At 51.7% G+C, this 14,655-nt stretch overlaps 1 protein-coding gene across 1 annotated transcript in view; it reads right to left on the minus strand.

Moving 5' to 3' along the window:
- Positions 1–8,977: 8,977 nt before the first annotated feature.
- Positions 8,978–14,655, minus strand: part of PLXNA4 (plexin A4) — a 423,674-nt gene continuing 417,996 nt past the window's right edge. Inside the window, exons 31-32 of the mRNA XM_038752091.1 lie at positions 13,732–13,882; positions 8,978–12,856 (exon numbers count right to left, since the gene is read on the minus strand). Of these exons, the coding sequence (XP_038608019.1) occupies positions 12,761–12,856; positions 13,732–13,882 (247 nt within the window). The 3' untranslated portion in view covers positions 8,978–12,760. The remainder of the gene's footprint in view (positions 12,857–13,731; positions 13,883–14,655) is intronic.

Consider the following 14,655-nt stretch of genomic DNA (forward strand, 5'->3'; position numbering starts at 1 on the left):
CTCACTGTGACCCCTTCGGCCCTCGCCCCCTGGCTGGGCTTGACTCCTCTCCTGAGTCCCCGGTTGGTGGCAACCCAGTTTTCTTTTATTTTTCTTTTTAATAGTATTTGTTAAGCACTTATGTGCCAGGAACTATACTAAGCGGTGGGGTAGATACAAAGTTGGACCCAGTCCATGTTACACATGGGGCTCAAATTCTTAATCCTCTGTTACAGATAAGGTAACTGAGGCCTAAAGAAGTTAGGTGACTTGCCCAAAGTCAAAGAGCAGACAAGCGGGAAAGCCCTGGTCCTTCTTGACTCCCATTAGGACACACTACTTCTACTATGGTCGTTTGTTGGAGATGAAGGAGGAGACAGTTCCAGGCCAGGAGAAGGACACGGCAGGGGGTTGACCATGGAATAGACAAGATTGAGGCACAGAGAGTCATCTCGGTCCAAGCAAGGAGGAACAGAACAGCGCATGTGAAGCCGGCCCCTCCTTGGTTATGCCCAGTCCGGTTCGCCATGATGCCATGGGCTGGCGCGGATGCCCGGATGCTGACATACGGTGCAGCGCAGCTCGTTCTACATTAAATCCTGACACTTTGAAGCTGTCAAGATACAGCTGTTTATATGAATAACATTGTAGTTTGTTCATAGGGAAATAATGTGGAGCACGTTATGATTAATCAAGGTGTCCAAAATCTGCTGGAGGCTTCTAAAGGGATTTGTTTCCTCTGCCATGCTTTTTGGTCTCCTAAATCAGGGAGCTGAGTTGTCCCCTCACTTTGTTTCTTTTGGCTCTGGTGGCAGGGCTCTGGGAAGCTTATGGGTCCCAGGATCCAGGCCCCAGGACCAGTGCTGTCATTTGGCCCCGAGTCAGCCAAGACTGGCTTGGGGCAAATCTGGATTGCTTCTGAACCAGAAGCCACAATGGAAGCAGTTGGAGATGTGAAACTACTCAGGAGTCCGTAGGGCACCTCTCTCAGGGCCCTCTCTCTGCAGGATTCTAATCTTGACTCCACCACTTGTCTGCTGTGTGACCTTGGACAAGTCACCTAACTTCTCTGGACCTCAGTTACCTCATCTGTAGAAAGGGGATTAAGACTCTGAGCCCTATGCGGGGCAGGGGCTGTGTCCAATCTGATTAGCTTGTGTCTACTGTAGCACAAAGTACAGTGCCTGGCACAAAATAAGCACGTAACAGATGCCATAAAAGAATTATTAATGTCATTATCAATAAATCTTATCAATCAGTGGTATTTATTGAATACTTACTATGTGCAGAGCACTGAACTAAGTGCTTGGGAGAGAACAATTCAAGAGTCGGTAGATATGTTCCCTGCCCACAGTGAGCATACAATCTAGACGGGGAGGCAGACATTAATATAAATGAATTGAGGATATGTACCCAAGTGCTGTAGAGCTGAGGGTGGGGTGAATACCAAGTGGCTAAAGGATCCAGATCAAAATGCATAGATGATGCAGAAGGGAGAGAGAGATGTGGAAAAGGGCTTAATCTGGGAAGGCCTCTTGGAAGAGATGTACCCTTAAAGAGGCTTTGAAGGTGAGAGAGAGTGGTGGCCTGGCATATGCGGAAGGGGAGAGAGTTCCAGGCCAGAAGGAGGATGTAGGAAAGTTGTCGGTGGTGGGATAGATAAAATCGGGGCACAGTGAGCAAACTGGTGCTAGAGGATTGAAATGTACAGGCTGGGCTGTAGTAGGAAATCGGTGAGGTAGGAGGGGCGAATGAGTGCTTTAAAGTTGGTGGAGTTGACTGTTCACCCAGCCATCACTGGGAGAGGGTTTAAAACGTCTTGAGAGGAAAAACTTTAGTTCTCTTTTACATCTGGAATTACTTGGATCCAGTTTGTGATGCTGTTGTTGCTGCCACTTAAAAACAGTGGTATGGAAACAGTGCTACCCACTGTTGATCTTTTCAACACTAGTTCTATTGGGTGACATCAGGCCAGTCCCTTATCTTCTTTCTTTTTTTTTTTAGTGGTATTTGTTAAGCACTTACTAGGTGGCAGGCACTGTACTAAGTACTAGGAATAGATACAAGATTATCTGGGATTAGAACCCGGATTCTTCTGAGTCCCAGGCCCATGCTGTAACTACTAGGCAACACTGCTTCTTGTTTCCTCATCATGAATGAGGAGAGTCATCTTGGTCCCCAGCCATTCTCAGAAGGGTGGATGCTTTCAGGACACTGTGAAAAATTTCTGACAGGAAAATGCTCTGGAGAATTTAAGGGTTATATATTAATAATAATAGTAATAATAATAGTGATGGCATTTATTAAGCACTTACTAGGAGCTAAACCCTGGGGTTTGTACAAGTTTATCAGATTGGACATAATCTGTGTCCCACATGGGGCAAACAATGGGTCTCGTCCCCATTTTATATATGAGGAAACTGAGAATGGCAATCTGCCCCAAGTCACAGATGAGACTTGAACCCCAGTTTCCTGACCCCCATAGAAACTCAAGGTAGAATTATTAAAATAATTACTACTGTTGTTATTTTTATCGCAAAAACAAAGTCTGGGCCCCGGATTAATTTGGGGAATTGGGGAGGACATATTTGAGGTTGATACACATAAATATGAGGAATTGGTTATTTATTGCCAAGGACGCTGGCTGTCAAAGAGACAGGTTCTTATGAAATGTTGGGACCAAAAAGAGAAAGTGTTCGTGTTTTTGACAGAAAAGGGCAACTGGCTGGGGATTGAAGTTTATTTAGAGATAAAGACTGGCCCAGTGGCTTTTCTTACCATACACCTCAGTAACCTCAGCAATAATTTGAAGGGGAAAAAGACTTCTTCCCAGCACAGGTCTCTCCTGGTTCGGCATTTCAGGGACCTTGAGTAGAGCAGGACCGTGTATTCTCTTTGAGGGGAAGGTCTTGGCTACTAATTCTTTGGTTCCCTCCTGAGCACAGAGTAGAGTGCTGAGCAATCAATCGATTGTGTTTTATTGAGTGCTTGCTGTGTGCAGAGCACTGTACTAAGTGCTTGGGGGAGTACGGTGTAACAGTGTAACAGAGTTGGTAGACACGTTCCCTACCCACAGTGAATTTATATTTTAGAGGGGCAAGGGAGTGCACATAGGAAGCACTCAGTGAATACTGTTGATCAGCAAGGTGGCTAGCTCAGGGGGATTAACTCCCAGAAATCCTGTGGCTTAAGGAGTCCCCCATCTGAGAGTGTCCACTGGTGAGAGACAGAGCAGGAGAGAGAGAGTGTGTGAGAGAGAGGGAGCGAAAGACAGACAGAGACAGATACACCCCATGCCACAGTTCTGGGTTCTAGTCCCAGCTCTCTCATAGACTCCTGTATTATCGGGCCCAGGAATCTTCATTCCTTGGGGGTTGGAGGAGAGAGAAGGGGTTCAGTGTTGGCTGTTTGGGGGTCCAGAGCAGCGAAGTCTGGAGGGACACTGCCTGCACTTGGCAATTTTCGTTGACATAGAGCAAAGCAGTCTAATTGTGGTTTCCATGGCAACCAGCCCTCACCACGGAGGATGTGAGCAGGTCTTGAAGGGAAAGCTCAGAGTCGAGGGCGACTGAAGCTGCCCCCTCGGAGCTGGACCTGGGGGGTCAGGCTGGGCGGGGCATCACCAACCAGCCCAGGCCCATGGCTTTCCTGAGCTGGGACCCTCTTCCGACTCTCCCCCAGACCTTGCAACCTGCTGAGGGGTGGAGCCCCTCCTTTAACATATGGGGGAACCGGAATGGGTGGGGTGTCCAGGATGCCTGGCTTGCAGTGATGAAAGGATGTGGGGGAAGTGTCTCCCAGGACTGGGTTAGTAGCTGAGGGTAGGGCCGAGTTCTAGGAGATGGGCTAGGCCTGCTCCAGAATGGGCGAGAATGGATGAGACAGCCCCAGAAGTGGAGGGATTGTAGAAGCAGCATAGCCTTGTGGATTGAGCACAGGTCTGGGAATCAGAAGGACCTGGGTTCTAATCCTGGCACCGCCACTTGTCTTGGGCAAGTCTCTTCACTTCTCTGTACCACAGTTTCATCTGTAAAATGGGGATTACCTCATCTGTAAAATGGGGATTAAGACTCTGATCTCCATGTGGGACATGGACTGTGTCCAACCTGATTACCTTGTATCTACCACAGTGCTTAGAACAGTGCCTGCCACATAGGAAGTGCATAACAAATACCATTAAAAAAATGATTTTGAGGGAACTGGAAGCTTCCTTTTTTTGCCCGATTCCCGAGAAACTGGGAGAGCACAGGCATTCTCCCACATTTTAAGAGGAGGAAATTGAGTCAGGGCCCGGAGTTAGTCGAGTCGGGGCCCCCTGACCACACGCTCCTGGTGATCCGATGTAGAAGATGTGGGGTGGCCTTAGGGAAAGATTTGGCTGAGGTAAAAGGAACAGGAGGAGGTGGGCCTGTAAGTCTCTCAGGAAAGGGGATCACTGGAAGTAGGGGAGGAGGCTTGACTTCAGTGGAAGCCCTAGAAAGAATTTCAACCCGAAAACCTTTGCTTGTTTCCCTCTTTCCTCCACGCCCTTCTGGCCTTGCCTAGGGCCCACTTGTGTGAGGGCAGAAGGCTTGGCCTCCGCTCTCCCTGATTTAGAAGTCAGCTTGACACCCCTGGACAAGAGCTCTTTATACCAGTCCCATGAAGTAATGGGAGCTGGTCACTCCATCACTGGTATTTATTGAGCGTTTACTCAATACAGGACACTGTGCTGAATGCCTGGGAGAGTACAGTAGAGTTAGTAGATGTGGTCCCTGTCTTCAAGGAGCTTACAACCTAGTGGGAAGAGAGGCATGAAAATAAATTACAGCTAGGGGAGGAAACCAACTGTAAGGATAAGGACTTAAGTGCTGGAGTGGCGGGGGGGGCGGGTGGTTATTAGTAGGAATTTAAGGGTTTAGGGAGTCTGGGTCAGGTGCATAGGTAGGGAGGTGAAACTTTAGTCAAGGGAGGCTTCCTGGAAGAGATAAGTTTTCAGTAGGGTTTTGAAAATGCAGAGAATGATGGGCTGCTGCATAGGAAGGAGGAGGAAACAGTGTGGCTTAGTGGATAAAGCATGGACTTCGAAGGACCTAGATTCTAATCCCAGCCCTGCCACTTGTCTGAGTGACCTTGGGCAAGTTACTTAATTTCTCTGTGCTTGTTAGCTCATCTATAAAATGAGGATTAAGATTGTGAGCCCCATGTGGAACAGAGACATTGTCCAACCTGATTAGTTTGTATCTACCACAGTGCTTAGTACAGTGCCTGACACATAGTAAGCACTTAACAAATACCATAAAAAATTAGGACATTACGAGAAGCAGGCCAGGTGTGAGCGACAAGATTCAGGCACAGCGAGTAGGTTGGAGTTAGAGGAGTAAAGGGTGTGGCCTGGGTTGTAGTGGGAGAGAAGTGAGGGTAGATTAGGTGCCTTAAAGCCTATGGCAAGGAATCTGAGCTTTCTGCAGAGATGGATGGGCAGCCATTGGAGGTTTTTAAGGACTGGGGAGGCAAGCATATAATTTTTTTGTTTTTTGAAAAGTGATCTGGGCAACGGAGTGATGTAAAGACTGGTGAGAGGAAGGAGACAGAGAGGCAATAGAGGAGGCTGAGGCATTAGACAAAGTGCTTGCACCAGAATAGTTGCAGTTTGGACAGAGAGGAAAGAGCAGACTCTATAGTTGTTGGGAATGAAGGGCTGACAGGATTTGGTGACTGACTGAATATGCAGGTTAAATGAGACAGATGAGACCAAATATGATGCTAAGGTTGAAGATGTGTGACACAGGAAGGCTAGTGGTGATAGCTACAGTGATGGGAAAATCAAGGGGAGCAGGTCTAAGGTGGAAAGAGGAGTCGTCCTGTTTTGGACTTGTTAAATAATAATAATGGCATTTAATAAGCGCTTACTATGTGCAAAGCACTGTTCTAAGCGCTGGAGAGGTTACAAGGTGATCAGGTTGTCCCACGGGGGGCTTACAGTCTTCATCCCCATTTTACAGATGAGGTAACTGAGGCCCAGAGAAGTGAAGTGACTTGCCCAAAGTCACACAGCTGACAATTGGCAGAGCCGGGATTTGAACCCATGAACTCTAACTCCAAAGCCCGTGCTCTATCCACTGAGCCACGCTGCTTCTCATTAAATTCTCATTAAATTTGAGGTATCTGCAGGACCTCCAAGAAGAGATGTTCTGAAGGGAGGAGGAAAGTTCAGAGGAGAGAGATCAGGGCTGGAGGTGTAGATTTGAGAACAGAATAATAATAATAAAGTATTTAAGTACTTACTATGTGCCAGGCCTTGTACTAAGCACTAGGGTAACTGCAAGCAAATCGTGTTGGACACAGTCCCAGTTCCACATGGGGCTCACAGTCTCAATCCATATTTTACAGATGAGGTAACTGAGGCATAGAGAAGTGAAGTGACTTGCCCGAAGTCACACAGCAGACAAGTGGCAGAGCTGGGATTAGAACCCATGACCCGACTCTCAGGCCTGTGCTGTATCCATTATGCCATGCATCTGGGTTGAGATGGTAGTTGAATCGGAGGGAGCAGATGGAGAACAGAAGGGGACTTAGAACTGAGCCTTGAGGGACCACTAGGGTTAGCAGGTGCGAGGTGCCAACAGAAGAGATTATGTTCAAGGCCATGGAATTGGGTTGTGGAACAACTGCCCCGGGACTGAAGCGCCCACCTGGGCAGGCAGACCCGGAGCCCCAGGGCCCAGCCTGCAAGGACTCCACTGGGAGGGGAGGTGGTGGTCCGGTACGGGGGGAGGAGTCATGGGGGACCCCACCAGTGGCTGAAACCGTCTGTGAACCTGCTGCCCTCAGCCCCAGAAAGGGACCCCCGCCAATCACAAAACTTCATCTTAATTCTTTTTTTAATAAACTTTATTCTATATACAAATAGGTTTTTTTTTTGTTCTGGCCTGCAAAATAGGAAATGCCTTATATTTACATACACAGGTATACAATTATAACAAAGGAACAGAAGCTTGCCTTTACCAAGTAACAACTGGGCCCACTTTCAATAGTATAGGTTTCCTTTTTTGAAAACTCATTTTTATTTTTTAAAATTGTACTAGGATAATTTTCTCTCTTTAAAAAAAAAAAATCAACCCAAAAAGAATCAAAGCCAACCTCTTTTCCAATCAATTTCACCCACATCTTTGAGGCCTGTGGTAACACTGTACGCAGCCTTAGGAATTTTTGTTTTGTTTTGTTTTTTTAAAAAAGGTCAGACTTGGAGGTGGAAGCTTTATCGAAGCAGATGGGTGATGGGGCTGGGGCAAAGATGCTCAACCCCTGGCTGTGCCCCAGAGAAGGGGTCCAGAGCCCTCAGGCATCCCTATTACCTCCCTTCCCTGGTAGCCGATCACCATGGTAACCCAGCAGGGCCATCCCGAGGAAGGAAGGCCCTTCTCCTGGCCTGAGGCAAGAGCCACAGCAAGGGGGTGAAGGGTGGCAGGGGTGGGGGTGAGCCCTCCATCCTGGCTCTGAGGCTCAGGGGGAGCTGGGGCGGGGGGGCGGGGGGGGGAGCGCTGGCTGTCCAAAACAAACCCCTTTATATCATTTGCTTTCAAATGGACGTGGAGCAGGTGAGGTCAACTAGATTTAAGAACAGAAGGTTAAACTAGCAAACGGACACAGCAGCATGGAGCATGGGGGAGGTGGCAGGGGGTTGGGGGCGGGCTCAGTGTCTAAACCCTGTTCTTAGTGGGGAAGCAGCAGCACGGGGGAGGGGAATTTTTGGTAAGGTGGGCTTCCTTTCTGGTGCTCCCCATTCTTTGCTTGGGGGCATGAACTCCTCAGTTGTGGCTGGATAAGTGGGGTTTGGCGCACGTGACATAGAAAGCCCTCATTTGGGAAGAGCATGCAGCTACGGAGGAAGAGTGATGAGAAAGGTGAGAAATACCAGCCTGAGATGACTGGCTTTAGTGGCCCTAGCTCTGTGGCAGGTGGGAGAAAAGTGGTCGGGGCCCTTAGCTGGCTTTCCAAGGATGCTAAGGCTTGGCCTATGGGCTGCTGCTGAGTTAGTTACCCTGTCTCTCCCTGGGCCCTGCACCCATGGAAGTTTCCATTCAGGAGCTTTGTATTTCCCGCGCCAAGGGTGGGGCCTTGTGAGGGTGCTCAGATAGACATATGCAGGCATACGGGACTCCTTAGGGAGTTGGTTGAGGGCAGAAAAGTAGATGGATCCCAGTGACTTAGGGCAAGTCATTTCTTGCCCCCTAGGTTCACCTCCACTAAGTCCAGACTGACCAGATCCTCTTGTAGGGGCCAGTGGTAAACCAGGGGCGGGCCAAGCGAACCACCAGCCTTATCAAATCCCGCCTTCTCCATCTGCTTCAGGCCACAGCCTCTCTCCCCTTTCCCTAGGCTGTGGATGGATGGCCAGGGCCATGAGTTAGGACTGGCCTGCTGGGAGAAGAAGCAGGGGAGGGGGAGGATTAGACAGACCCTCACTTTCTGAAAGCCACGGAATGGACAGCCCCCCCCCCTCAGCTACCTCCCAGTAGGACTGGGGCCTTGGGCCATCCCAGAGATGACGGCTGGCATTACTGGGGGAAGGACTGCCCCACACATGAAGCGTCCCCTGCATTTGGCCATGGAGGTGTAGCTTATTGCTATCTGAGCTGCTTGGACCTCTCTACTGCTTTGCGGCCCGGGACTGTGGACAGCCCTGCGCCTTCAGCGCAGCAGCCCGGTCTGCCTCGAGGCCCCCTCCCTGCCTCTGGGATCCACCCCACCAGGAAACAGGGCTGGCTTGGACTGTTCTGTCCATGGGATGCAAAGGAATTCTCCTAACTCACTGTGGGAAAAGACCAAAGCTGCTGGTTCAAGTGGGAAAGTTTTGGGAGTAGGAAAAGGAGGTGGGTGAAGGAAGGGAGGAGTGAGGGTCAAGTAGTAATAATGATGACATTTGTTAAGTGCTTACTATGTGCCAAGCACTGTACTAAGCACTGGGGTGAAAACAAGCAAATTGGGTTGGACAAACTCCCTGTTCCACCTGGGGCTCAGAGTCTCAATCCCCATTTTACAGCTGAGGGAACTAAGGCCCAGAGAAGTAAAGTGACTTGCCAGGCCGTGTCCCACCTTATCTCCAAAATGTAGTTCCAGCCTGGGAAGCCAGTGGAAACGGGGCAGCGAGGGAGGCATCCCTTTGGACTGACCCAGTTTCCCCTCTAGGTGAACAACCCTGAGTCTACACTGGGGACTGAATGGACAATGGTGGCCCAGCCTGGGACAGCAGTGTTTAGGGAAGGTCTGCTGGAGGTGAAGTAGTGGGAGCAAGGGCAGAGAGCCTAGTGAGGAAGAAGGGAAAATATACATGCATTAGACAGAGACGGCACATGCGTTGGGGCAAGGAAAGCGGAAACAGAACAGAGGTAGGGGTGACTGCACCCACCTGGAATTGCACCCTAGGACATTTACATGGACAGGTGCAGACGCGCACACATACACACACACACCACACACACAAACACACCCAAGCTGACAGGAGCTGGGAGGCCACTGTGGGGTCACACACAAATGAAGACCCGAGGACAGGGCTAGGATAAGTCAGGGGGTGAGCATACCCAGTCGGCAAAACCTTCATCAACCTGGAAGGGCCCAAGCCAAGAGGAGGAGAGATGGGGCTAAAATGTTTTGGCCTAGGGTTCCAGTCAAGCCTGTCGCCCTACCTGCACTTGGCCCCAGCCAGCGGGTCTTGTCAAGAGTAAAAGCTGCTGCTGGTGGTAGAAAGGCCCAGATCTAAAGCTTCTGTCCACCTTACAGGGCAAACCCCCCCAAACAAACCACACCCCAGTTCAGCGATTTCCATACCCATGTCAACTGCCCCTTTACTGTCATCAAGTGGGGACTAAGCCGGACAAGCCACTGGGTCAGCCAACAGGCCAGCCTCCCACTTCAAGGGTCAGCGGGCTCTGCGCTTTTTGCTCCCCCGGCTATTGTGGGGAGCCCCTTGGGGAGCCCCATCTTCCCTGGGCCACCAGCATTTGCTGTCCCTCCAGCAGACACAGGCCCCGGGGCTGAGTCGGCTCCCTTCAGCCCCGGGACCTGACGTCCCCAGTGCTCAATAAAGGTTCCACCTTAACAGAGATTTGACCCGAGGGCCAGTTGCAGGGGGCAGTGGCAACACCCCTTCCCCCCTGGTAGTGAGGTAAGTGGCTGGGGGCCGGTGGGGAGGGGGCCTAACCACCAGCCCCCCCACAACCCTGGGCCTTGGGATTTCACCTTTCACCGGATCATGTGCACTGATAATTTGCCCAACAAATAAGTGGAAAGGGATCCAAACCTACAAGGCAAGATAGAGGGGAGCAAGAGAGGGAAGAAAGGAAGAGCACCTTTACCCATCACCACCCCGGCCTGGTCTGGGACCAGAGCAGAAAGGAGGATGTTGAGAGAGCCAGAGAAAGATTCAAGGGCCTCGACCCCATTGGGCTGAAATCAGAACCATCTTTGCCCATGGGGACAGAGGAGAGTGAGGATGATGAGGGAGGGGGACGGCAACTAACCGCGGTTCAGGGGGTCTCGCCTCTTCACCCCTCTGGGTTCCTGTAGATTGGTAGATTACTCTGAGGTGCTTGAAGCTTTCTCAACAACCACAACAAAACGGTGAAAATCTGTACCGGCAAAATATAAATTCTGCAAAAAAAATAAAATTTGACAGCATAATGACAGTTTCATTTCTGCTTGTTCATATTTTTTCCCCTCTAGCTGTGCAAAAAATAAAAATGAAAACCGGAATCACACTCACACTCACATATACACACACCTGTTTGCACTCAGCCCACTTGTGTTTCATATAGGTTTGTGTCTCAGTTGTCTCCTCCTCCAGCTACTTCACATGTGCAAAAAAAGTTGGCCTCTGAGGGCCCGCTCCAGCCCACTTCCCGGCCTGGTCACAGCCAAGGTGGGGAAGGAAGGAATAAAACAATCTAGAAAATAAGCTCAACTTTGCTCGACCTGGCACTTCGTTCATCGAAACCTTTGGTTTTTTTGTTTTGTTTTGTTTTCCTTACCCTTACTCCCCTCACCCACGTCTCCATGCAGGCTCTCTTCCCCCATGCCTGCCGCTGGTTGTAGGAGGGGGAACGGAGAGTCAATTGTTCTGGCTCCTGTCCCTCCAGGATGCTTTGTCAGTGACTTCACTGGTCGCCTTAGGGGAAGGCGACTTCCCTCCCCGCCTCGCCCCCAGCCCCAGTAAGGGGTGTTAGAACGTCCATAAGGTGCAGGATGAGTTGATCTGCTGGGAAGAATCCACAAACAAAAACACAAAACACGAAGAAACCTTAGCTTCCCTTGCTGCATACGCACAGACACACAAGCGCACCCACACACCCACACGTACACACCCACACGCCAAAGGAACGTCTGCTCTGTGAGATCCCAGCTGCCTCCCTCGGCTCTGCCAGGACCCGCCGGAGCCGCCATCCCTCTTCCAAGCACCATGGGGGAGATTGGTAGGAGGAGGCCCGGGTGAGCGGGGGCTGGCGGCCCGGAGCCGGACAACCTGGCAGCTTGCCCGCTGCCCCCAGTTTCTTCTTGGAGAGAGCGTGCCAGTTCTGGTACTCTAGGTGCCAAAGCCCCCAGAGGGCTACTCTGGCCCACGGGGGTCAGGAGAGGAACCTGGATCTTGTTCTCGGAGAACACATTCTGGACAGACGGCATGGTCAGGCAGACTCCGCTCCTCTCTCTCTTCCAGGTGTGTGCTTGGGCCTGGCTCTGAGCTGTGTCTCGGTCCTTGCAGCAGCTGGAGTTTGTGGGAGTTCACCCCCAGCTCCAAGCTCCGGAAGAGTTTCCTGTGGCATCCGAAGGAGAGAGGGGGAGACCAGTAGGGGCCCCGAGAAGGCCGCTTAGCTGTTGGTGGAGGAGCCCGGTGGCAGGGCCAGGACAGCTGGAGGTAGAAATCTCCAAGCCACAGTGTGAACTTCCACCACGCCCCACTGGCCCGCGGGGCAGCCGGACAATGCCCACTGGGCAGCCTGGGAAGGAACTCCTCCAGGGCTGGTGGCTGCAGAAGGGCAAGGAGTGGAAATGAGACACCGCTTTCAAGGAATAGGGAGAAAGGCGGCCTGCACCCTGCATGGGAAGGGAGGCGAATCAGAGCGGAGAGGGGCCAGCTCCCGGCAAAGTGAAATGCAGCGCTCTTCCTGTCCGGTCCTCAGCTGGTCCCCACTCAGCGGGGGCCGTGGCCAAGGGCACAGAGGGTTGGGCCAGTGGGGGCTGGGTGGCTTGGCCTCCCCAAGCCTCCGCTCACCCCAGCCTCCATTCCCGGAACCGTGTGGCGTCCGAGCCCCAGCCGTGCGGCATGGGGCAGCGAGGGATGGCAGGGAGGGGCCGCCTCGTCGCTCATCGTCAATACTGAGCTTCCCTCCCCTGGCAGCTGGGGAGGTGTAGGGCAATGGGTGGGGCCTGGAGGGGATCCCCTCCCCACCACAATCAGAGAACCTCACCCGGATCTGGGGCCGGGGTTTGCTGAGAGACGGGGGGAGGGGGAAGGCAGCAGCAGTTGGGCAGCAAGTGCCCTCCTCTCCCAGTGCACCCAAGGGGCCCCGCCGCCGTCTCCCCAGGGCCCGGCTGGGCTTGCCCCATCGTTGTCAGGAGCCTGTGAGAAGGGGTGGGAGGAGGCGGCGAGCGGGCAGAAGGTGACGAGAGTGACAGGTTGCGTCTGCGACGACGACACTGTCGCCACCACGAGCCAGTGGGAACTTGCACTTGGTAAAGATGATGATCTAGACTGAGGCACGGCTTGGTGTGTCTCCTCTCCAGGGCGGCCCTGGAAGGTCAGTTCTCAGCTGTCTATGCTCATGAGGGTTATGACTTGTTCTAGTTTGTAGGCCAGTTTCTGCTTCCCACACTGGTCGTCGTGGTCCAGGGCTCCGAGGATCTGCCGAGATGGAATGAGGGGAGAAGAGAAGAGCGGGGTCACCTGTCAGGGTGCACACAGGTGCAAGGGAGGGGCACATCTAGGTCCAGATACCCAGGGTGGAGGGTGAGGGCAGATGCACGGGGGCAGGATGTCTGGAGGTGTGTTTGTGTGTGCAGGGGGAAAAGGGGGATTCCGGGAGAGTCGGGATAGTTAGAGAAGCAGCATAGTATAGTGGCTGGAGCAAGGACCTGCGAGTCAGAAGGTCAGGAGTTCTAATCCTGGACTGCCACTTGCCTGCTATGTGACCTTGGGTAAGTCACTTCACTTCTCTGGGCCTCAATTCCCTCATTTGTAAAATGGGGATTGAGACTGCAAGCCCCATGTGGAACAGGGACTTTGTCCAACCTGATTTGCTTGTATCCACCCCAGCGCTTAGTACAGTGCCTGGCACACAGTAAGCATTTTAACAGATACAATTAATTACCCTTTGGCCGGCCCCGGGCCCAGCCCCCCCGCCTTTCCCATCCTCACAGTCTGTCATTGAGGTTAGGGGAGGTGTCAGAGTGAAAAGCAGCGTGGCCCAGTGGAAAGAGCCCAAGCCTGGGAGTCAGAGGGTGTGGGTTCTAATCCCAGCTCTGCCACATGGCTGCTGTGACCTCAGGCCAGTCTCTTCACTTCTCTGTGCCTCAGTTCCATCATCTGTAAAATGGGGATTAAGGCTGTGAGCCCCATGTGGGACAGGGACTGTGCCCAAACTGATTACCTTGTATCTACCCCAGTGCTTAGAACCGTGCTTGGCACATAGTAAGCACATAACAGAAACCACAATTACTATTTTTTATTATTATTATTTTTAGGGCCCCAGGCAGGTGGACGGGGAGGTGTGGACTCACCTCTTCGCTGTACTTGCCCACGTAGGAGAAGATCTCGGAGAGCGCGCTCATCGTGTTGAACTCATTCATGTGCATGCGGGACTGCTCAGCTAGGTAAGCGTTCATGTCCTGGTCGCTGATGGCCGGCATCTTCCCGATGTCCGAGTAATACCTACCAGGGCCGGCCAACCGCCGGAGACCAGAGTCAGGGGCCGGACACAGGGAGAGGAACAAGGTACTTCCTCTCTCTGAGCCTGGGAAGAGCAGCCTTTCCTGCCTTCCTCCCCCTTTTCCCATATCAGAGGGGCAAGAAAAGTCAGGTTCCAAGAGGGAAAAGTTCGGGACAGAGGGTAGCTTTTTTTATGGTATTTGTTAAGTGCGTACTATGTCAGTCAATCGTACTTACTGAGCGCTTACTGTGTGCAGAGCACCGTACTAAGCACTTGGGAGAGTACACTATAACAGTAAACAGATACATTCCATGCCCACAGTGAGCTTACAGTCTAGAGGGGGAGACAGACATTAATTAAATTGCAGATGTGTACATAAATGCTATGGGGCTGGGAGGGGGAATGAATAAAGAGGGCAAGTAAGGGCGATGCAGTATTGAGTGGGAGAAGAGGAAAGAAGGGCTTAGTCAGGGAAGGCCTCTTGGAGGAGATGCACCTTCAATAAGGCTTTGCAAGAGGGAAGAATAATTGTCTGTTGGATTTGAGGAGGGAGGGCATTCCAAGCCAGAGGCAGGATGTGGGTGAGTGGTCAGCGGCTACAAACGTGAGATGGAGGTACAATGAGAAGGTTAGCATTACTCTGGGCCAAGCACTGGTCTAAGCACTGGGGTAAATACAAGCTAATCATGTTGGACACAATCCCTGTCCCATTGAGGGCTCACATTCTTAAACCCCATTTTACAGATGGGGTAACTGAGACCCAGAGAAGTAAAGT

The sequence above is a fragment of the Tachyglossus aculeatus genome, chromosome 10, assembly GCF_015852505.1.
Source record: "Tachyglossus aculeatus isolate mTacAcu1 chromosome 10, mTacAcu1.pri, whole genome shotgun sequence".
In the NCBI taxonomy this organism is placed as follows: Eukaryota; Metazoa; Chordata; class Mammalia; order Monotremata; family Tachyglossidae; genus Tachyglossus; species Tachyglossus aculeatus.